Source organism: Gekko japonicus, unplaced genomic scaffold (genome assembly GCF_001447785.1).
Source record: "Gekko japonicus isolate JY-2015 unplaced genomic scaffold, Gekko_japonicus_V1.1 scaffold1013, whole genome shotgun sequence".
Classification (NCBI taxonomy): Eukaryota; Metazoa; Chordata; class Lepidosauria; order Squamata; family Gekkonidae; genus Gekko; species Gekko japonicus.
The window spans coordinates 267,199-290,752 of NW_015175386.1; the positions used below are offsets into that span (position 1 = coordinate 267,199).

General features: G+C 41.4%; 1 protein-coding gene across 4 annotated transcripts in view; it reads right to left on the reverse strand.

The window, feature by feature from the left end:
• The window catches only part of LLGL2 (lethal giant larvae homolog 2 (Drosophila)), an 86,996-nt gene that overhangs the window by 11,040 nt on the left and 52,402 nt on the right, over positions 1-23,554 (reverse strand). For all 4 annotated transcript variants that reach the window (XM_015425635.1, XM_015425637.1, XM_015425634.1 and 1 more), the window contains exons 7-17: positions 15,998-16,160; positions 15,472-15,604; positions 14,296-14,350; positions 13,220-13,374; positions 9,545-9,762; positions 8,541-8,608; positions 7,181-7,334; positions 6,954-7,058; positions 4,035-4,327; positions 1,033-1,171; positions 589-739 (exon numbers count right to left, since the gene is read on the reverse strand). In XM_015425635.1, the coding sequence (XP_015281121.1) occupies positions 589-739; positions 1,033-1,171; positions 4,035-4,327; positions 6,954-7,058; positions 7,181-7,334; positions 8,541-8,608; positions 9,545-9,762; positions 13,220-13,374; positions 14,296-14,350; positions 15,472-15,604; positions 15,998-16,160 (1,634 nt within the window). The remainder of the gene's footprint in view (positions 1-588; positions 740-1,032; positions 1,172-4,034; positions 4,328-6,953; positions 7,059-7,180; positions 7,335-8,540; positions 8,609-9,544; positions 9,763-13,219; positions 13,375-14,295; positions 14,351-15,471; positions 15,605-15,997; positions 16,161-23,554) is intronic.

Sequence of the window (23,554 nt, forward strand, 5' to 3'; positions counted from 1 at the left end):
GTGGGAGAACTATATACACAGCAGCCACACTTCAGGTCAAGCTCTTAACATGTTTGGAAGGATAAACCCTTTCTGGTTTTCTTGATACAAGTTTTTTTTATTCTGCCCCTCTCAATTTTTCCCGGCACCCCGTGAAACCCTAGATTCCACCCCGTGGTGAAGTAGCAGCTCCTGGAGTGGGGAAGATAGGGGACCCCTACCAACCCAAACCTGAATCTACCCTCCCAACGATTATCTACACTTTTTAAAAACATAGTTATCTGTTCACAGATCTGCTGTTATGTCTGGTTTAGCCTACACAAAAGAAGTTTCAGAGAAGTATCTGGGGGAAAAAAACCTAAATTTAAAACATAATTGGTTGGATCTGTCGGGAATCTACAGCTTTTAAAAAAATAATCACCAGAACTTGTGTAAAGCAGTTCCCTCCAGACTGAATTGCTTTGCATGAGTCAGCAAGGGTCTTGCTTTACATTAGCCCAAGAGCACACAGAGGGTCACAGTGCCCAGCTGACTCATCACATCCCCGTTCCCGCAACTTCCAGTACAGGAGTACATGCAAGTCAAAAGGGAGAAGCCTGTCTCACTCACTATCTCTTAAGAAGGTGTCAGCAAAGTACAAAGTGCGAACAAAACCAGTGAAGGAGTCTTCTGCAGACCGTGCTTCAATTTTCCGCTGGACTGGAGCTAGTTCTATCTCCTGTAACGCATCCTGGTCATACCTGGGGATTCCTTCTTGCACCTTTCCACAACACACAATGGGAAATAAGCAAATAAAGCTTCATCAGCTTAGGCTCTCTCAAGCAGGCAGCTATTCTCATAAAGCAATTTTTTAAAAAATACACATTTTTTAAAATACACAATTTTGCCAGCACAAGTTTGCTCCAAGGACATATCCAACTGCTAGCATCTCCTCCACCTGCAAAATATCAGCACTGTAAGTTGCAAAGCAAGGATGTGACACTGCCATGCATTAATCTGCCTCCAAAGCAACAAATTACTAGGCATGCAAAGCAAAACAGGTTATCTCCTCACCTCAGCAGTTCGCTGCTTTCGGTTGGACACCCTACTCCTTCGGATTCGTCGGAAGGACTGACGGAGGGACTTTTTTAAGGATTTCACCCTGGAAAGAGGACCCTCCAAGGCCAGCTGGTCACTTGGATGCAAAGTGCACCTAGGATGAAGCCAACAGAATGGGTCACTTCCATGTTCTGATCAACCACCTGTTAAGCAGCAACCATACTCAGGGAGTTTACAACATTTTAAGACATGGAAGCCTTGAAACGCAATCCAGGACACTATCAGGACTTGAACATGCTAAAATATATAGATTCAGGTGGGTAGCCATGTTCGTCTAAAGCAGCAACTCACCCTCTACCTATATGTATGAACAGGTAACTTCCATTTCAGTGTATCCGAATGAAGAGTGCTGGCACACAAAAAGTGTATACCTTGAATAATACTTTGTTGGTCTTAAAGGTGCCACTGGACTCGAACTTTGTTCTCCAAAATATATAGTTTGTGCACAAGAAAAGCCAGAGTAAGAACTGAGCAAGCCTGTGCACTTTTGTCCTGTCTGAATGTAACCTTTATATTGTGCTCAGACTGAAATTGAGCTCTGGTTTGGCACCTGGCTTGTTGCTGCACTTGTAAGCACCCCTCCCTCCTCCTTGAACACATGAAGGTGCCTTATACTGAGCCAGACCACCGGTCTGTCCAAATCAATATCACATACTGTAGCTGACAGTGGTTCTCCAGGGCCTCAGGCAGAGGTCTCTATCACCTACTATCTGATCCTTTTAAACTGGAGATGATGGGGATTGAACCTGGAACCTTCTCCATGCCAAGCAGATGTTCTACCACTGTGCTACAGCCCTACCACTTTGGCTGTAATACAAGATGTCCCTATTTGATTAAGTACCAATTCACAGCAATGTCCAAATGCAGGTGCTGGAGTTCTAAACCTTGGCTTAATACCAATTTAGAATCCATTTTCAGTGAAGTAAAACTCCAGTGTGTCAAGGTCCTTGCCTTGAGATGTCACTACGAACTACAAGTCAAATCCTGTGGGCCTCTCACTGGTGTTTATCAGGTTATGGACTGCATCCATGTTCACAACCATTCATTCCCTAGATAGAAATTTTCTGATTGCAGGATTTGTGCAGATCTTATTGTTGGGTGTTGGGATCTTAGTCTGGATAGGCCTGCATCAGCCATGTCTTTGTGGATGGGCAACTCTGTTTTCAATGATTTTTCTATATTCATGAAGAAAAGCATCTTCTCTTTGGAAATGCAGGGGAGCTATGTAACACAATGTGGGTAGCCAACAGGTCGGAGTAGGTTTAATACATCTGCTGATGGTTATCATTGTTGTGTTGAGTTGGACAGTTTGTGCACATGGGTGCTGTTGAACCACACTGAAGCACCATATTCTGCAGTACTATACACCAACCCCAACACTGAGCATCTAAGTGTCTTAGCAGACACACACCAAGTTGTACCACATAATTTTTGGATAAAGTTGTTTCGTGTAAATATTTTCGCTGCTACATCGGTAAGATGGTGTTTATCGCTCAAGGTCCTGTCCAGGGTAATACCAAGGTACTTAGGTGTATGGCTATGTGTAAGTTGGGTGCCATTAAGGTTGACATTCTATTCAAGGTTGGCAAGATTGTTACTGAAATGGAAACAGGAGCATTTTGTTTTTCCTGGACTTGGGATAAACCTCCATTTATGGTAGTAGTCAGTCAAAATTTCAAGGTCCCTAGTCAGTATTTCCTCAGTCCTTTCAACTGATTTGTGCCTTACTGCAATTGCCATGTCACTGGCATAAGCAAACTTCCTGGATATTGTTTTGGGAATGTCAGAGATGTATAGATTGAAAAGAACTGGAGTGAGGACCGAGCCCTGGGGTAGATCGTTATTCAGTTTCTTCTGCTTGCTGATTGACTGACCCATAATTACTTGGAAAGTTCTATTGTTCAGCATGTTATTTAGGAGTCAAAATAATGTTCTTCAGGGGAAAACTCATAAAAACTTGTACAGCAGACTGTCCCTCCAGACTGTGTCATAAGCAGCAGTCAGATTGATGAAAACTGCTGATATCTTAAGACACTTCTGATACCCTGCCTCAATTAAAGTTAAGCTGAGAACCTGGTCTTCTCAACTACAGTGGGGTCTAAATCCTGCTTGCTCTATAGGGATATGTTCATTCATTCTGTCACTGATTCTGTTCAGGATTAGCCTATCAAGGAGTTTATCAGGCGCTCAGAGGGAAATAGGTCTGTAACTTTCTGCCAGATGTTTTGGTTCCCCAGATTTCAGAATAGCAACTATCTCTGCTTTCTTGAATTCCCCTGGGAGTCTTCCTGTTCTCATGATGTCAGTGAGAAACTGCGAGCCACTTCTTACTGAATGTGCAGCTGTCAATTAGGAACTACTTATGGATTCAGTCAGAGCCTGGTGCCTTTCCGCTCTTGATGTCCTTCAGTGCCTTGGAAATCTCATCAGCACTGAAATTCCTTGAAAGCTCAGTCTTCAGGGCAGGTGAATTTCAAAATCTGGAATTCTTTTTTTATCCTGATTGTAAAATCTCAATCCTTCAGAGCTCTCGATAAGGATAGTAGCCAGGCAGTTTGATGTTACCTCCTGGTTTGATGTTTAATGGTACCTGGTTTGATGATACCTCCAGATTTCCTTGGAGCACAGGTGGGCTTGCACCTATTTTTTTCCAACAGGCTTCAGGCTTTCCTATTGGAATGCCTGAAATCTAAATTCGCAGTTGCTTTGGTCCATTTTGTCTATGTGCAGCATCAAATTAATAGAGTTGAGGAAAATTTTGATACAATCTCTTGCTCTCCCAACACAGGTATTCATCATGGGCTTACTGTCTCTGAATATGAAAGTTCAATTTTATCATCCTGGCTAATAACCACTGATGGACCTATCCTCCATGCATTTCTCTAAAAACAAGGCAGTTTTATGAATGCAAGATTTGGAATTGAGAGTAATTTGTATCTTTCCAGGAAATCACTTACTTAACAAAGACCAGCCTCTTCTGCTGATGATCGAAGAGCCCAAAGCCATGGCTTGTACCAAAGGTCACCAGTTTCCATTCAGAGTGAAGAGCCAGTGATGTAACCACAGCTGGTGGTTGACACTGGACTAAGACAAATGGCTGAAAGCCAGGTTCAAATCTAACAGGCCCTTCTCTGGTTTTTAGCCGTTCATGACCCTTCCACCTATAGCCTTCCTGATCCTGAAGAAGGTCTGCTTCTGCATGGTCGATCACTTGTTCTGCTGCTTCATCATTTAGTTCCATTACAAGCACCTAACAGGGACAAAAAGTTCACTCAGGATCATTTCAAAACCTTAGCATCGCTAGCTATTATACACTCATCGTTCCTCCTTTGGGTCTTTACTAAGAAACCAACGAGGAAGAGGTTTTACGTTTTACTATTTCACTACATTTCACTGAAGGGTGTGTGTGTAAAAAGGGAATCCTAAGTAACAAGCAAACACATTCTTGGAGAGAATCAATACTTTCTTATTGCATAAAACACTGATGTTTCAAGGTAAAGAGTGCTACTAGAATAAAGGTAGGATAAGCCTTTCTGGTGCTAGGTCACTGTGTAACACAGACAACCATTCATCAAACATACAGAAGGTTATGCATGGTTAGTAAGCTGACCACACAATATTTCAACCCCTTGCCTCTCCTATTTCTGATATGGTTTGGTTCCAATACCAAACAGTGTGGAACTCTACTACTTACTTTCCTCCACTGCAAGAACTGTCCATTTGCTCTGACTCTGAGACAGGGCTTTCCTTGGTTAGGTATTTTGGTTAGGTTAATAATTTCATGTTTGAGTTCCTTCACTTGTATGCCATACAGACCAAGTGACTTTTAGTTTGTAATTTGACCATTAGCTTTAGAAATTCATCTCTTATCATCTCTATTTTACTCAGCCCAACACCTTTCATGAAGACAGAGATTCCAGTAAATAACCCAAATCACCTGCACTGAAAACGGACACAAAACATGCTATTTCTTTCCAGTCTCCCCATCCTCCTTTAGCATTCTTTTCACCTCTGACATCCAGAAGTCCTACTGCCTTCTTAGCCTGTTTCCTAATTCTGATGTACTTAAACAAATTTATGCTGTTTTTCTTAATATTTTCACCCACTTTATTGTCAATGTTTGCCACCTTGGCATGTTTCTTCTTGCATACCTTGTTTTAAAGGAAGTTGCTTTGCCTTTTATGACTTTGCTCATTAACCACTGGTCTGCCTTCCAGTTTGGTAGTGGTGTGTTTCCTAGTTTCCCATGCCCATATCCTGAGAAATTCACACTTCACAATGGATGTTTATATGCCTGTGTATGTGCCATTTGTTCTATCCTGGTTGAGCTTTCCCTATCCAGTATCAGTGACCCAAATATATTCCATCATGTCTATGCATTGGCCTTCCATAGCTGATGCGGCAACAGAGGTTTCTGAACAATCATACTGTAGCAGGAACTTTTTGGACTAAATTTCCCCATCCACAGGTCTTCTATGGCAAGCACAACTCTGCCTCATGTCAGCCATTCAAGACCAAAGTTTTTCATTACTGCTGTTTGATAGGGAAATGAAGAAAACCTTGTGGGAAGAAGCAGCAGCCAGCAAGCCAATCCAGACATTTCTCACTGTCCATATAGCTAATGGACAGCTTTAAAATTAGCTAATGGAAGCTTTAAAACATTCTTCCCAGTTTGCTCCAGTGTACTAATCATTGTATTCTAGTAGAGTTGCTATTAAAATCAAGAGCCAGGCAATGTTCCCTCTAAGCTGAGTTGGTGTGAGCTAGCTCACAGTTTTTTAGCCTCCGGCTCACACAATTTTTGCCTTAGCTCAGGAAGGATGGCTCCAAAGAAAACTGATTTATGCAGTAGCCCAATCGCTCGCTCACAACTTTAATGCCAGTAGCTCACAAAGTAGAATTTCTGCTCACAAGACTCCACTGCTTAGAGGGAACATTGGAGCCAGGTAGCTAAAACACAACAAGAATTCAGAAAGTAGATGTATTAAAAAACAACAATACTAAACATGGGGGATAAGGGACACCTCTGTCTCGTACCCTTATTGAAGCCTTTGAGATCAATAAGGGTACGAGACAGGGGTTTGTATTTGTAATTCCCTATATTATAGGACAATCTTGCAATCTATAATATTTGAAAGATTGAGAGGTATTTTAACTCCTAAATAATGCCAATGTTTTTCAACCCATGAAAATTTATATCTAGCTCTTTATTAGGATTCCACAGGAGAAGGAAGATAAATAGGAAAGATTTCTGTTTTAGCAAAATTAATTTTGTGGCCTGAAATGTCTTTACATTTATCCAATATAGATAAAATGTCTGGGATATATGTAAAATGTCAACAACAATACTAAACATGATTAGGGTGAAGTAGGCTTAACTGCTAACTGGCTGAACATATGGCAGATAAATCAGTATATATGATGCATAACAACCAGCATGGAAAATTTACAATGAATATTGAGAACAGAAATAACAAAAGGAAAGCCAATTGCAGAGCACTGATTTGCTAGTGTGAGTGATAACACTCCCCTCAGAGAGAATATTGTTATCTGATTAATGAAGATTTAGTTCTCAGAACCTGTTTAAACCAGGGCTCAACTCAACATATAAAACAATGCCTGGGTATGTACCATATAGAAAGCGTTACAGAAGGCTTCTGCACTTGCAGCCCCTGGGATTATGATCATTCCAGGTCAGATGGCATAACATCAAGGAAACCTATTCCTTCATCTTTCACTTCAAAGGGAACAAAAACAAAATCACCAGTGTTCCCTGGGGAAGAGCAGCATTTATGCAGAATCCCGGTAGACCATCTGGCCAGGGGAAGGGTGTGCTTCAAACCACCCACCAAAGTCCTTCTAGTGTATTTTAATACCTGCCCTGCTGTTCCTGCTACAGCCAAGTAGCCACTGTACTTGCACAGGAAGATCTTCTGGATTCCCAGCCTGGGGTCATCACTGTAAGGGTCGAAGGAGCCAACCTAGTAGGGCAGGGAGGGAAGAAACAAAGACACTACCTCAGCACAGAGCAAGAACTGGCATAACAGACTGGATTCTTTGCAGGTATATTGCAGCAGTCTTGCCCAAATTATGGACATCTCACCTTGCGCAGTGGAGGCCACTCATCGTCACCCATTTGGTTCATATTGTCATTGGGATCAGCATCTGTGTGGAACACCCTCACTGTGCTCAGTTTGTACAGGAGGCTCAAACAGACGCCAGATGCATTCCAGAATCGCACTGTGCCATCTTCATGCCTGATGGAAAAGAATTAAGCAGATCATGCCAATGTCACTGCCAACTTTCCAGGCCACAACAACCCTGCAGAATAAGAGAAATGTTGAGATATATTCTAGAATACACAGTCACATGGAGATCAAAGACCTGTTTGGCTTACATTAATCATTGTCAAGCACAAATGTCTACATTTATACAACACCACATCAACATTCCCCTGTGGCTAGCCACAGCAAGGAAAAGTCAATAGTGGCAGGACAGTTGTCTTTTACAAAAGCTTGCCTGTGTTGTCATTTGACCCCAGGATTCCTCAGAACACAGTCTGAACACCATTAGGGAAAATTGCTTTCTGTATTTATTTCCACATATTCTTAATCAACTGGTCTTTCATCTGGCTAGAGGAATTTTTTGTTCAAGGCAACTAGAATTCTAGAAAGCTTTTGTTACATTGTCCAACAACGTAATTAAAGGAAACAAATTCAACAATGAACTGGAGAAGAATAAAATGAACAGGCAAGATTTGTTTAAAGGAGTTTGGAGTAGCACAACTAGCAGATTCACATGACAAGTAGCTGCATGCAAAACTTAATGTGGCTCTGTTTGAGACGCCATGGGCCTGCTTGTTATACTCAGCAAGAAAGTAGAAAAGGCTAACTTGATTAATCCCACAACAAAAATTTGGGATACAATACTAATTTGTCTCTCCCACAGGGCTGTTTCCCCAGCTTCCTTAAGGTGATTGTTGGACCTTTGCTAAAGAAATCCTCCTTAGATAAAAAGGACCTAGCCAATTACTGCCCAGTGCCTAATCTACCTTTTTCTGGGGAAGGTAATTGAGCGAGCAGTGGCTGAGCAGCTTCCAGGTTTTCCTGGATGAGACATTTGCCCTGGACCATTTTCAATCCAGCTTCAGGACTGGCTTTGGAACTGAGACAGCACTAGTAGTTTTGGTTGATACAGTTGACCATTTGGTCCTGATCGACTGCCTTGCCTCCTTGGGGGTCAGGGGCACTGCCCTGAGTTGGTTCTCCTTGTTCCTCCAGGGATGCTCTCAGAGGGTCGCTATCGGGGAGGAGAGGTCTTCTTGACGAAACCTGAATTGTGGGGTCCCACAGAGTTCGATCCTCTCTCTCTGATTTTATTTAACGTATATCTACACCCTCTTGCCAAGACTGTCAGGTTTGGAGTTGGATAATCTGATGGATACACTCCATTTTTATACTTACCCCGTAAGCAGCAAGTCCCTCTGGGGAGGATCAGGAGCCAAACTGGTACCTCCATCAATTGGCCATGGCTAGGTAAACAAATTGTGACAGAGGCACAAGCTTACAACTTTAAAAACAGTAAGTATGTATCCAGGGAGGGGAATGGGAGGGAGAAAGCATTCAACAGCAAATCTACACAGATTAAGGCTAGAAGCCAATTTCTTCTTGCTAAGGTTGGAACAGATCTGCTAAACTGGGGCCCGGACTCACTGTGGGTCCTGTTTGCAGCACTGTGTGTGTGTGTGTGGGGGGGTGGCTGCGGCAGCACTTGCCAGGGTGAGTGGGGCGAGGGTAATGTCGGGCGCAGGAAGCTGGGGCCCACCCGCCCACTGCTGGGCCTATCAGAGAACCGGGGGGGGGGGATCTGGGTTGCTACTTAGGGTGCCACACCGCCCCGGCTCACCCTCTCTTTGGCGTCTGTATCTAGATGCACACAGGGCCAGACTCCATAGCAATCAAAAGGTTCTTGCAATCTGTATATTGGATATTATTCAGGTTTCTTTAACCCCATTGGTACAAAACTCTGCTGTCAAGCAAGCTTGCCCTCCAAATCAAGTTCACTCCCATCCAAATGAATACATTAAGAGTGTACATCTTCCTTGACCAGTTGTGTATCTAAAGCTTCCTCATAAGGTTTCTTTCACTTAACTGAGCTCTAGCAAAGACTGCTCTACAAATGGAGATTTACATAGGTTTGGGGGGAGTTATTCTGTGTTATAGAAAGTATTCCAAGTTTTCCCTGCAGTGTAACAGCCAATTGGGTTATGGTCTGGAAATATATTTACCAGAAGTGTTTGGGACTGAATTTAAGATTTAAATATTGCAAATTCCTTCCTCCAGTCTACCTTAAAAGCAGAAACATTCCAAAAAATTGAGATACAGCCTAAGACTGTTAATTTGAAAAATTTACAGCCATTGTTCACTTTAAGCTCATTCCAGCTCTACCAAACGCATGTTTGTCATACCATGTTTGAGAAGTGGGAGTTCTGTTTGTTCCCTGCAGTGATTATCCTTTCCCACAACTTCAGTGGGATATTGGAGACATGGTGGGAACAGGTGATAGCTGAGCAGTGAAGGGACGCAAGATACGGAGGTTGGACAGAAGGCCAGCCTGGAGTCTTGAGGTCTATTACCACCAGCTCTTCTTCTGCTAGCACCACCATTGCAGATGGGTCATCAAACTCTGCAGGAAGAAGATACTCAAAGACTTCATTCAGCAAAAGACCACATTCAACAACAAACATCACGAGAAGGCCAGTGATTTACATCTGAGTCAGGATCCACCAAGTGCATTAGGGCTGCTGCAGGCAAGCCACAAACAGAGTTAGTCTTTGTCTTAGGGGCTGCTTCACAGAGTGCCCCCTCCGTAGTGGAAAAATGAGAAAGCACACACACGGAACTGCAATGCCAGAGTTATTCTGCTATCTGATCCAAATACTGATTGTGTATGACTAAGCACATACTTTATTCAAGATGATCTGAGTAGTAAATGCTACACAAACAAAACAAACCCCCAAGGTCTGGAAATCTATTATTGGATGCAAGTACCAGGGCTGACAGGATTGGTCACCAGCAGCTAGATGACATATCACATTTTTGCTTACTCTGCAATGACCCAGTTAATTTTGTGTTAGGTGGCAGGGCTGGCCCAGGACACCAGAAGGGATCTAAGCAGTGTTGGAGATACTGCTTAAGAATAAGAGGAATTTCAAGTAACAAATTGGAAGTCTCTGCTACAGCTCCTGCAGGTGCTAGCCATGCCTCTGATTCTGGGAAGCAAAATACATAATAATGCACACTAAAATCTATCAGGATTGGCATGAGGGGATGGTTGCCAGAGTAAACATGCAAAGTTCCTCTACAAAAAGGAAAAGTAGCATGTCATGGCAATTCTACACAAATGGGCACGACAGAGCTCTAGCGGCATTGCTTCCACAATATTGGTCTCCACACTGGAATACAGTTTTGTAGTACAAACTATGCATTGTGCCCTATTCAAGTCAATACAGTACTTTGGTTTTGTACAACAGCTGCTTAAGGCAGATAATTCTTCTTACTACGTATTAAATTTCTGGATTGCCCAATCCCTGAGTACACAAGGCTCTCGGCAATTTACAACAGGTTAAAAACTATACAAAGTTACAGATTAAAATCAACAATCAGTTATTCTTAGTTTAATAGTCTCCAGATGACGTCCATAATTTTAATCAAAAACCTACTCTGGGCTGTTCTTCTATCTCGCGGGCAGGTTAAGGCCAAAGTGGGCAGAAGGGAAGGAAAAAAGGAAAAGAGGGTGCCAGCTATGATGGAAAACCGTTGCTGTCCTCGACCAAAAGCCTGGCAGAACCCTGGCTCTGGTCAAGGACAACTGGATATCTTTGGGGCCAGGGATCACCAGGAAATTGCTCTCAGCAGAGCATAACACTCTTCTGAGGACATACCAGAGGGGACAGCCCTGAAGATATGCAGGTCCCAGACCGCTCATGGCCTTAAAGGTCAACACCAGCACCTTGAATCTGACTCAGTACTCCACTGCAAGCCACGTAGCCAGCGCAGCACAGGTTGTGTATGTGCTGTTCGTGGCGTTCCCATTTTGCATCTAATCACTTCAAAGCCGTTTGTGGCCTTTGCCTGCAGAAGGCTATTTCTTAAAACAAAAGATGCCCCCCCCTCCTCTGACTTTTGTTTCATGTTCAACCATTTCAATATTTGTAGGTTGAGAAACTCGTATCAAGCGTCAAAGAATGTTCTTTGTAAGCAAAAAATATAGACTCCCTCCAGTGCCATAAACAATTTTCCTCCCTTGTTGTATTGCTCATGCACATCGGAATTCCAGTCTGAACAGATCACAGTCAAACTCCTCCGGTGCCTAAAGGAGAAGTGCAAATGATACCAGCATCACATCCCAGTGTGTATGCAAGACACCGTCTTTCACAGAAACACTTTACTGGTGGCTGCAATCTCACCCCACTCTGAAGGCAACATAGCAATCTGGAACTCAAACTACTGCAACACCTGCAGTACTAGGCAACAGCTGAGGGAAAAGATACACAAATAATGTCTCCCCTGGATACCAAATTAACATAACTTAGCACTTTGGACACTGCATTATAGAAGAATGTTACTGTACCCACAGTGTACTCTTGGCACAGCATTAAATTGATCACAGATTACTATAAATTGTTTTTAATGAGTCCAATTACATTTTGCACTGTCAGATGCAAGTCCAAGTAACTGGCATTGGGAAGTGACCTATCCAGACCATGGAAGTTTAATAAAGGCTTCCCAGCATCATGCATGCAATTACATAAGCATTACTCATTAACGTAAGTGGATTTGGTATACAGTGAGTGACCTACTCCTTCAGTCTGCTGACTAGATTCTCTAAAGGAGCATATGAGGTAAACCAAGGCAGATTCCCATTAGGCTTAGGCAACTGGTTACAGGGAAGCTGGCCAGCCACAGAAACCTCAAATGACTGAACAACTTCCTGAAGTAAGCATGCAACAGCTACAACTTCCTTAATTGTTCATGCACGTGTGCGTTGTAAGCTGGCCCAGCTGGACAACCAGGGCAGTCAGCCAGGGCAACAGACTTGCAGAAATTCCACTTCTGTCATCCACAGCAGAGGCCTCCACTAAAGGAAACTCATTGGGAGAGCCCCTGTAATTTCTTGATGTACTTACCAGTATGGGATGCACTATTTTCCTGCACACACAGGGATGCAATCATATTATTTACCACCTCTTGTCTAGTGGCATTCACAGGGCTGGTTGCAGGTTTTGCAGGCCTGGGTCAGAGAGTGACCAAGGCCTCCTCCCCTCTTGAGAGAGACAGAGAGACAGACAAAGAGAGAGACAGACAGACAGAGAGAAAAGTACTGGAACTTAAGGGCACCCAATGAAACTGATAGGCAGCAGGCTCAGGATGGACAAAAGGAAATACTACTTTACACAGAGAGTGATTAAAATCTGGAATTTGCTGCCAGAGGATGTGATTACGGCCACAGGAATAAACAGCTTTAAAAGATTCATGGAGGATAAGTCGTATCAATGGCTACTAGCCATGGTGACTGAGGGGAACCTCCACATGCAGAGGTACCAAGCCTCTGAATCCCATATCCAGGAGGCAACATCAGGGGAAGACCTCGGCCTCTATGCCCTGTTGTTGGCCCTCCAGAGGTCTATTTTGCCAGCATAAGAGACAACACTTGTCTATAAGTAAAACAGGGCTGATTTCTGTCTTGCCAACACAGCCACTTGTTTATAATACTAAATGGTTCAGGCTCAGTGCCAATATAAATGCCAACAGTAATTAAGGACCACATTGCTGATACAAATTACAAAAAGAGGCTCTGCCATTGCGAACAAAGTGGAGGACTACAAACTGTATTTCACAACGTAAAGAAGTAGCTATTTAGCCTCTCCCTATTTTTATAAAAATTTTACACTGTTATTACAACACATGGAGTCTTTAAAATATGTCTTTGTTCCATTAAAAAAGGTGATCAAACTTGGCTAGAATTCCATATTGATCTGAAAGTGGACTATAATTTGCATATTTGGTATTTCAGTACCCCCAAAGTTCATCTAATTCAACCCAACTCTTCAGTATTTAAAAGCCTTACATCTTCCACATACCTACACATGGATCGGGATCGGCAATGACAAAGAAGTCTATCACTCGTGATGTGAAGTCAAAGGCTGTTTGCTGATTGCCATGAATAACAGAAATGCTGTGCCGATCACCATAGCTCGCCCGCGGCATCCCTCCTTGAAATACAATGTAAGGAAGCCTAAGTGGGGGGAGAAGGGGAAGTTTAGGCACATGCTAATTACAGTATTTCATGGTCAGAAGTGAGATAAGCCAAGAATAAGGATTCCTCGAAATACTAAAGACCTAATTTCCACCCTTTTGGCAGCAGCAAAACATATGCTTGCTTCAAATTGGAAATTACAGAATCTCCCCGTGATGCATCAGTGGTACCAAAAGGTATGGGAGTATTTTTTACTGGACAAGACCTCAGACTGGATTGCGCAGCAAGATAGACAGGTTACCTATACTAGTATTATGGCCAAATGGTCATTATGGCTAGATATTTAAGTGGTTCACACATCTTGTAACTTTACCATTAAGTAGTTGAAGGATCTTTAAAACTGGCTTGAACGCCATTTATTTTTATTTTTAATTATTTGAATGATAAACTCAAAATTAGCAAATAACGTAATGGCAATCCTTGATTCACCACAGACTTAATGATCACTTTGTAATTGTTTTCATTCATGCTTTAGTAAGTACTGCATTGTATTTTACTTCAATCTTCAATAAACAGTTTAAAATTAAAAGAAAGAAAAAGTGAGATAAGCCGTTTTAGTGGCAAGAGTTTCCTTCTGTTTGTGATGTCTATCTTTATCTACCTCTTCTTCCTTTTGCAAACAGTTACGGCAAGAAATAACCTCTGAACCTGTATAATTTCATTTTTAAATAATTTAGCCTTCAGAAAAGCAGCCTTTCTGAAGGGATCCAAAACAAAAGTTTAATTATATTTCAAGGACTACATAAGTTTTATATAGATCACATTATAAATACATGTAGGGTCTTTTGGTGACATTCAGAAGGGTGAAGATCTCTAGCCAGCAGCACCTCTTACTACTACAAGGCTACTCTAGAATCTATGGATAACGGCAGAAAGAACAACTGTGCCCAAAGTACCTACCCATTTTTTGCTGTTTGCCAGCAGATCTTGGTGATGGCCTTGCAAGGGAAAGGACCTAGGAGGACAAATTTATAAGATACTCCGCTTTAAATATACTGTAGTTAGAAGTTCACACAACTATGGAAAATGACTGGGAGATATCTGGTTTTATGAATTGCTTTGTTACACTAATATCAAAAACCTGACTTCCTGATGCACGGGAGACTGTACTCACTACTTGCATATCTAAACTACTCCACCATATTAATCAGAACCATCATCAATATACATGTAATGGTGGTTACCTTCTCCAGGAGAGACTGGGGTGTGCAGGATAACCCAGGAATACTCAGGTCTTGTTCAGCTGCAGTGGCTATCATGGCTTGTTTATTTATTTATATTTATTTTATTTTATTTATTCAGCTTCTATACCACTCCTTCCCGTAGGCTCGGAGCAGTTTACAATCAATGTATACCTATCTAGGGCCACATGGTATATATGGGGAGGTGACAGCCTACCGGCACCCGGGCAGCAGGTGCTATGTGCATGAGCATGGTGGAACCTTAGACTTCAGTGTTTCTTCCTCCTCTTGCACACAGCCAGGTAATTAGAAGCATGTATTTTGCAACAAACCATAGTTCACCATTATATCCAGTTAAACTATGTTTTGTAAGGAAAACACAAACCATAGTTTATTTGGATGAAACTCTAATTAGATTGCTGTACAGGATGGTACAACAGAGGGTACATGGGAGCCTAAGGATCCCCACCCCCTCGCTCATTCATGCAGTGGCAAGCCATGGTTTACTACTACATGTGAATCTACACCTAAGACCTCCATACGATTTCCAATAGAACTTTTCCTAGCTACCTTCTTCCCGGCTTTCCAGTCCTCAGAGCTGCAGGAGCGACCATCTCATTCACTAAATGTCTCCCATCACAAATTTCAAGAGCTACCATAACTTACACAACCTGAGAAATACCAAGCCAGACACAGCCTACCAATTACATATTGTGACTTGCGAGGTGCTTGACAACTTCCCGGTTTTTGCACTCTCAGGCAGGGAGTAAGAACAGGACACCAACCTTCTGCTGGAAGCTAGAAAGTTATGTCACGTTGCTCAAGCTTGCTCTAAATACACATCAAATCAAGTATAACACAAAAGGTATGCATGTCCAGCTATAAACATACTGACCATAAGGCATTTTACTTTCCAATGGCTCAGGCTGCCTATCATTGCTTGAAACTGGCCACTGGGTATAACTCCCATCAGAATGGCAGCTGATGATTTGACAGCCGTTCTTCTGCCAAAAGAGGTTTTCCAGTTGCTAGAGAGACAAGAGAGGGGGGGGAAACAGCAAAGTCCAGGATGGCCACAGAATCATTTTAATTCACTTATATCTCACCAAGAACTCTGTAGATCTATCAGTCATAGAATCTGGTATGCCAAGAATGGTTTGTGAGAGCCAGAACACAAACAATTTTCTAGCCATCATGGCTATGCAACAAAAAAGCTTTTGGCGATAGTACCCAATGACAATTCAGAAAACTGAAGAAAACCTTGGCAAGATTTTCAGTGCTCTGAATTTGTCTCTTTTTCACTTATGGGTCCCTGCTTCCTTGCCTTCACTAACACCAAACTACAAGGTTTCATTTGTACCATAGCAATCCACGCACAAAACGTTTTAATGTTTATTTTCTTGGCCCTGGAGCACACATACCTGATTTCCAAGGAAGTAGTGTGTTGCTTTGTTGCTTTTCAAGTCCCAGAGGACAATCAGGCCTCTGCTGTATCCAATCAATAACTGGTTGGGATTCTGGGGATGTTCCCGTAAGGATTCTACCAATTCAAGTGACCGCCTACTTCGATAATCTTCTGGCACCCTGGGAAAAGTGGAGGATAGCTAAGCATCTTTGTCACACTACCTATTACAAGAGGAAAGCAAACCTTAAACCCTACTCTTGATCTTTCCTCTAACACCTCCCCCCTCCTCCAAGAGATGCCCCTAAGCCAATGTACCCAGCTCTTGGCTACCTAAAGATGAGAGAGCCCAGAAAAAAATTAGGGGAAAATATTTTTCCAAGGCCTTTTTGAAATTTTCCAATGGAAAAACTGGAAACTTAGAGGGAACAGAGAGGAGAAACTCCTATCAAATGTTTTATGTTTTAGAATGAATAAAATGCTTCTTTAGGCAAAATTTTTCATGCTATTTATTTTGAATGTGAAACTGTCTGAGGACTTTTTCAATCTTTTCAATAGAAAAACTGGGCAATTTTCAGGTAGCACTGGGGGGGGAACCTTTTATACTGTATTATTATCAATTATCAATTTCTTTGTTTAAATGTAAATAATTTTGGCAACAGCTAATATGCTGTAATGTGCTTAATGAAAATACATTATTAAAGAGTTCATTGTTTTCAATGTTATAAAGTTTATCTTAAAATCCAAGCATGCTGGCAGTCCTGCCTGTTACAACTGAGATGGTTTGTCCAAATACACTTTCTTTTGTTTACTACAGAATTCCCCCCTCCCCACATTCCCGCCCCCACCTCTTAGATGTCAAAAATGCAAGATTAAAAATCACACATTCTATGGTAGCATCGGGTATAGCAGTTTTCAACTCTCACATATTGGGTATATTTGCAATTTTTGGTAAACTTACTAAATTTCCCCTTTTTCCCCCCTTGGTGTCAAAATTTCTGGAATTTTTACATCTCTATGGCTACTTGATACCTTGGGTAGTGTTGGATGTCAGCCAAAGACATCCAAGTCATCTGCAAAGACAACGATCTCTGTATGCTGGATTTCTTTTTTGGGGTGTGTGTGTCCAATTCTTTAAAAGTTGTTTTTTATTATAACAGAAACATTACATGGAGGGGGAGGTCATGGGAGAGTCAGGGATCCCAGTAATAATGGGGCAGGGGAAGTATGGCGGTGGGAGAAGGCAACTTAGAAGAAGGAGCCTGAGATGTAGAAATGCTCAGCCTTAGCTGTTGTAGATTTTCTGGACTGTATGGCCGTGGTCTTGGCATTGTACGAGCTGTGGCTGGCATTCTCAGAGGTATAACACAGAAAGATGGAGTACTCTCTCTGCCAAGGTGAGAAGAAAAATGGTAGGCAGGTAATTTATATCTACTCAGGAAGGTGGGTTAGGACTGAGTCATTATCTTGTAGGAGTTCCCCAGGCTGTGAACATGCTAATGGAGGAACTTTCCGGAGGGAGATTCTTTTGTATATGGATTGTTTCCTGATGAAGTTTCCTGTTTCCTGAGGAGGTTCTTTTGCATGTGGATTCTAATCTTATCTGTAGTGCTATTGTCAGATGTAGAGCCTTTTGTTTTTCAGGGCAGGAAACCATGCCCTATTTATTTTTAAACTCTCTTCTTTCCTGTTGAAATTGTGTTTATGTTTATTAATTTCAATGGCTTCCCTATGTAATCTGACAAGGTCATTGGATGTGTTGTCTAGTCTTTCAGTGTCTTGGAACAAAATACTGTGTCCTTTTTGAGTTCAGCTATGTTCAGCCACTGCTGATTTTTCAGGTTGGCCAAGTCTGCAGTGTCTTTCATGTTCTTTTATTCTTGCCTGAATGCTACACTGTGTGGTTCTGATGTAAACCTGTCCACAACTGCATGGTATACAGTATACTCCTGCAAAAGTGAGGGGGTCTCTTCTGTCTTTTGCCGATCGTAGCATCTTTTGTATTTTTCTGGTGGGTCTGAATACTGTTTGTAGGTTGTGTTTTTTCATACGTTTTCCCATCTGATCAGTGATTCCTTTGACATATGGGAAAAACACTTTTCCTGTGGGAGACTGTTTTTCTTCAGTTGTTTGTTTTACCTTTGGTTTAATCCCTCTTCTGATTTCATTCTTGGAGTAGACATTTGCTTGAAGTGCATGGTTTAGATGATTTAGTTCGTTGTTGAGAAAGTGGCACGAGTATTGATGTTGCTGCCTGTGAGGGCCCACATAAGCCTGGTGCTGCACGAACTGCACTGGCTGCCTATTGAAAACCAGATCCATTTCCAGGTGCTGGTTCTTACTTTTAAAGCTGTATAGGGCCAGGGGCCTGCGTATCTTCGAGACCACCTCTCCCCATATGAGCCCCGGAGGGCACTGTATACGAATCAGCATCTGCTTAAGGTCCCTGGCCCTAGGGATATGCAACTTGCCTTAACTAGGGCCAGGGCTTTTTCAGCCCTGGCCCCTGCCTGGTGGAATGAGCTCCCATCAGAAATTAGGGCCCTGTGAGAGCTTTTACAGTTCCACAGAGCCTGCAAGACGAAGCTCATCTGCTAGGCCTTCAGTTGAGACAGTGGATATCCAATTCAATCTGGCCTCCCCCCTCCTCCCCGCAATGAGTCACTCTTATGTGTCTGTTGAGGTACAATTTATTTTAAAGTATTTAGTGTTGTACTTATTTTATTGTATTTGTTGCATGTATTTTGTTATTCTGTGTTTATGATGTAACTCTGCACTCAGCAGATTATTATAGGTTGGAACCTACCCTGAGCCTGCTCTGCGGGGAGGGTGAGATATAAATTGAAGGAAATAAACAACCAAACAAACAAACATATACATACAGTTGTACAGAATGCAAGAAGCTCACATTCCGGTTGTCAATTAATGTAATAAAATTTCTCACAAATGTATTAGAGTGAGGTTCATCTATTTCATTTCTATAACAGGTCAATTTAGTGTTACCATCCATAATTACTACTACATTTTAGTTTTCCAAATTTTTGCTATATACATGCTTACTGCAGTAATCAGGATTTTAGCTAATTCAGCAGCAGCAATACCCCCAATTTGCAAATATCCCAGTTTTAAAATCCTCTGTTTTTAAAGGTAACTCATAAGAAATAATTTCTTTAATTTGTCTTTGTTTTTTGTTAATTTGTTTTGTTTTTATTGGTTTCCAGAATGACATAACGGATTATCATTCTCAGATCTTATGTAATATACCTGGCTCTTGAGGTCTAACAAACCAACAGTCTTCTTTATCCAGGTAACAGATATGATTCAATCTTAACAGCATCTTAGTTGTAATTTATAAAAACCTTCTTGCATTCAGACACTGATATCCCAAGAAATATTTTCCTACATCCATTCTTGCTCAAATTATGAGAAAGGGCCCTCAATACCCTTTACCCAGATATCTTTTAAAAATTTCTCCCTTAATTTGTTGAGAAATATTTAATATACTTGAGCAATCTGTCCTTTATGTATTACACACTAACACTGAAAATTCAAATTTATTTATTTGTTATTACTTTGGATTTGTGAATCGCCCAATCCCTGTAAACACAAGGCTCTAAACGATGTACAACAGTTAAAACAATGTGAAAATTAATAAAATCTATTTTTATTAAATGTTTAAGAAATGATAACTAATAATTGAAAAGAGTATTTAATTGCACAATACAAAATATGTACACTCAAAAACACTACAAACAACTAACTGAATTTCCTAAAACATAGTCAAGCAAGAAACAACATATGAAACATATCACAGGTACAACCCAATACAATATAAATATAACCAGTATAATACCAACGGTATAACTAACTTTACGACCTAAATAAGATTAATATTCAAAATTTTACAGCATAAGCCACAATCTATATTCATTATTTCTGGGTAAAAATTTATTTTCACTCAACTAATCCACTACAGTGGACTGGACTTCCTCAAATGACTTTCTTATCTGCAAAATTAAGAGACGCAACAAAAAAAAACGGATTATGTACAATTTTATCCATTAAACACATTTCCCAAATTTTCCCTTGCCGTTTTTCTATTGTAGGACCTCTAGGATCTTTCCAACCTGATGCAATAACTAAACGGTCCGCAGCTATCAATTTAGAAATGAGCAACTTAATATACTTTGGTATGTTTACATCTCTCCATATATCGAATAAACACAATTGTATCGATTATGGAGGCTTAAAATTATTGTATATATAGCTTCTAACACTTGAGTCCAAAATAACTTAATTTTGGGACATGTCCACCAAAGATGTATTGGAGAACCTATCTGTCCACAGTGTTTCCAACATAGAGGACTAAGGCCAGATTTAATTTTAGCTATTTTAGAGGGACAAAGGTACCAATTGTCGCGCAGGGAACTTGTGCTGCCTTAGCCCAGTACAGGTAAAGTGCCCGCAATAGAAAGCAAGACAGACCACACTGTCTAGTGCTAACTATATACAGTTTATTTACAATATTTATATTAATCTGGTATACACTGACAGAGTGCTTCACCAGACAAGTCATTCAGGAGGAGGGAACAGTTATACAGCATATGTACAAATATATACATCCAACAGTCAATCAGCAGTCTCTGCTGAGTCATTCTTGCCAAGCAGTATAGCTCTTGCCAGAACCGGTCTGAGCTAGTTACAGTGGCTGCCATTACTGTCAGTCTAGATCACTAAGACCACCAAGCCTGATGTCTTACTGGCATTACATGCCAACACCAATTCACTATTAATTTGTAATATTGCATCCGAATAGAGTGTACTGGAGATTAATATGAGGGGGAGTTCCAAATATCGTCCCAGTCCTCATCAGACAAGGTATTAGGAATTTCTTTGGTCCACATTTGTGTATATGAAGGTGTTTTTAAATACTGAGAATTCAATATCATTTTATATATTCTTGAAAGAAGACCCTTTGATGTTGATAAGGGTTTTTGGAGCAAATCTTCAAATTCTGTAAGTTGCCTACAGAACTTCAGATGTTTGGAATACAATGTCATAACCTCTCTTAATTGAAAAAATTGAAACCATATTGATTGTTGTTTTATTTTTTTTATCTATTTCTTGTTTTGTTAAAAACTTACCCTGGAAGAGCCAGGAGTTATATGAATGCAATCCTGATTCTATCCACTTATTAAAATTGAGGTTATAGCCCGGAGGAAACCAATTATAGTTTAAAAAACTTGCTATGGGTGAAGGAGAAGGAGCCAATTTCTTCTTTAGTTTATCCCATATCATAAGGGTATTAGCTAAAATGCTATTGGCCGCTATAGAAAGAGATCTTTTGGTGGGCGAAGACCAAATAATTTCCCTAAGTGGAAGGGGAGCTGAGTATGCACCTTCTATTTGTACTCATTCTTCAGATGGAGAAGGGTTATAGAGTTGTATTAGTTGCGTTAAAACTGAAGCACAATAATAAAGTTTTAAATGTGGAATTTGAAGCCCTCCTTGTCTCCTTGTTTACAGAGTGTATCCTGGCCTTCCATCCTTTCCAAATAAATTGGTTCAAAAGACTTTGCCAGATATGAAGAGATTGTTCTGAAATAAAAAAGGCATAGTCCTGAAAAAAAACAAAAATTTTGGTAGAACAAAACTCTTAACTATATTTATTTATTTATTGTATTTTTACCCCAACCTCCCAGCCAAAGTCGGCTCAGGGCAGCTTACATAGAATCAATACATAGAAAGCCTTTCCTGCCAGGACAAAATTTTAGTACTCCAATTATTTGTATTTGTAATTCCCTATATAATAGGACAATATTGCAATCTATAATATTTGAAAGGTTGAGAGGTATTTTAACTCCTAAATAATTCCAATGTTTTTCAACCCATGAAAATTTATATCTAGCTCTTAATTAGGATTCCACAGGAGAAGGAAGATAAATAGGAAAGATTTCTGTTTTAGCAACATTAATTTTGAGGCCATGAAATTTCTTTAAATTTATCCAATATAGATAAAATTTCTGGAATATATGTAAGAGGGGAAGATATATAAATAACAATATCATCGGCAAATAGCGAGATCTTGTTATCTGATGTGCCTATTTTGATACCAGTAATGTTTTTATTAGCACGAATCACATTCGCCAATGGTTCGATGGCTAGAGCAAAAAGTATGGGGGATAAGGGACACCCCTGTCTCGTACCCTTATTGATCTCAAAGGCTTCAGACCTTAAATTGTTCACCATCACCTGAGTTAAATTTGTTTTATAGAGTGATTCAATTGCTTTGAAAAAGTTTTGAACCACATCTCATGGTTCATAAAAGGGACAAAAAATACTCTTTATTGATGGAATTGAAGGCTTTTTCCAAATCTACACTTAAGATCAGTGATTCTAAGTTTGTGATTTTACCATAATTAATAATATTCAACGTCCATCTGGTATTATCTGCTATGTTTCTATTGGGTATAAAGCCTGTCTGGTCTTGATGTATATCTATATATCTAATTCCAACAGGGGGCGGGTTGTGCGGATACTTATTTCCACCAACAGGAAGCTCACTCTCCCCCAACAGCTTTTGCTACATAGTCAGTATACTTCCTGTGTCTGCAGAAAAATCCAAGAAGTAAAAAAATCCCTTCAGGGAGAGTTGAATACCCCCCAATACCTTTTGAAATGGCCTCTGCAGGGATCTAACTCCAGGCATCAACAGTGAGAGAGAGATTAGAACATTCGGGGGGGTTCTAACTGGCTCTGTCAGTAAAAGGGAGGGGGAAGGGCCCTTTCCTGGCCTCTTTTGGCCTCTGAGGGAGGGGGGGCCATGGGGCCAGGCCTGACAAGGGCTGACAGTGCCAGCCTGGGGAATCCCTAGAGGTTTTGAGGTGGACTGTAAGGAGGGCTGGGTTTGGGGAAGGGAGAGGCCTCAGCTGGGTATAATGCCACAGAGTCCACCCTCCAAAGCAGCCATTTTCTCCAGGGAGACAGATCTCTGCTGTCTTGAGTTCAGTTGTAATTCTGGGGGGGGGGTTTCCTCCAGGCCCCACTTAGAGGTTGGCAACCCTAGGCCTGGCAGCAGTTTAGGGTCGCCAGGTCCCCCCCGGCCACCAGCAGGGGATTGTGGATAAGGTTGCCAGATCCAGGCTGGGAAACTCCTGGAGATTTGCGGGTGGAGCCTGGGGAGGACAGGGACCTCAGTGGGGTACAATGTCACAGAGTCCACCCTCCAAAACAGCCATTTTCTCCATGGGAAGTTATCTTTGTAGTCTGGAGATGAGCAGTAATTCCAGGCAACTCCAGGTCCCACCTGGAGGCGGGCATTCCTAGGCAGCACTCTCTGGGTGACTTGATACCACCTGATTTGCATGACTCAATTAGGCCCAGCTGCTTGCTACTGTTCAGCAGCAGCCACCCTGTGAAAGCCAGTGCGGTGCATCAGTTAGAGCTTCAGATTAGGGTCTGCGAGACCCAGGTTCAGATCCCCATCCTGCGGTGGAAGCTGACTGGGTGATTTTGAACCAGTCACATACTTTCAGCCTAGCCAACCTCACAGGGTTGTTGTGCAGATAAAAAGGAG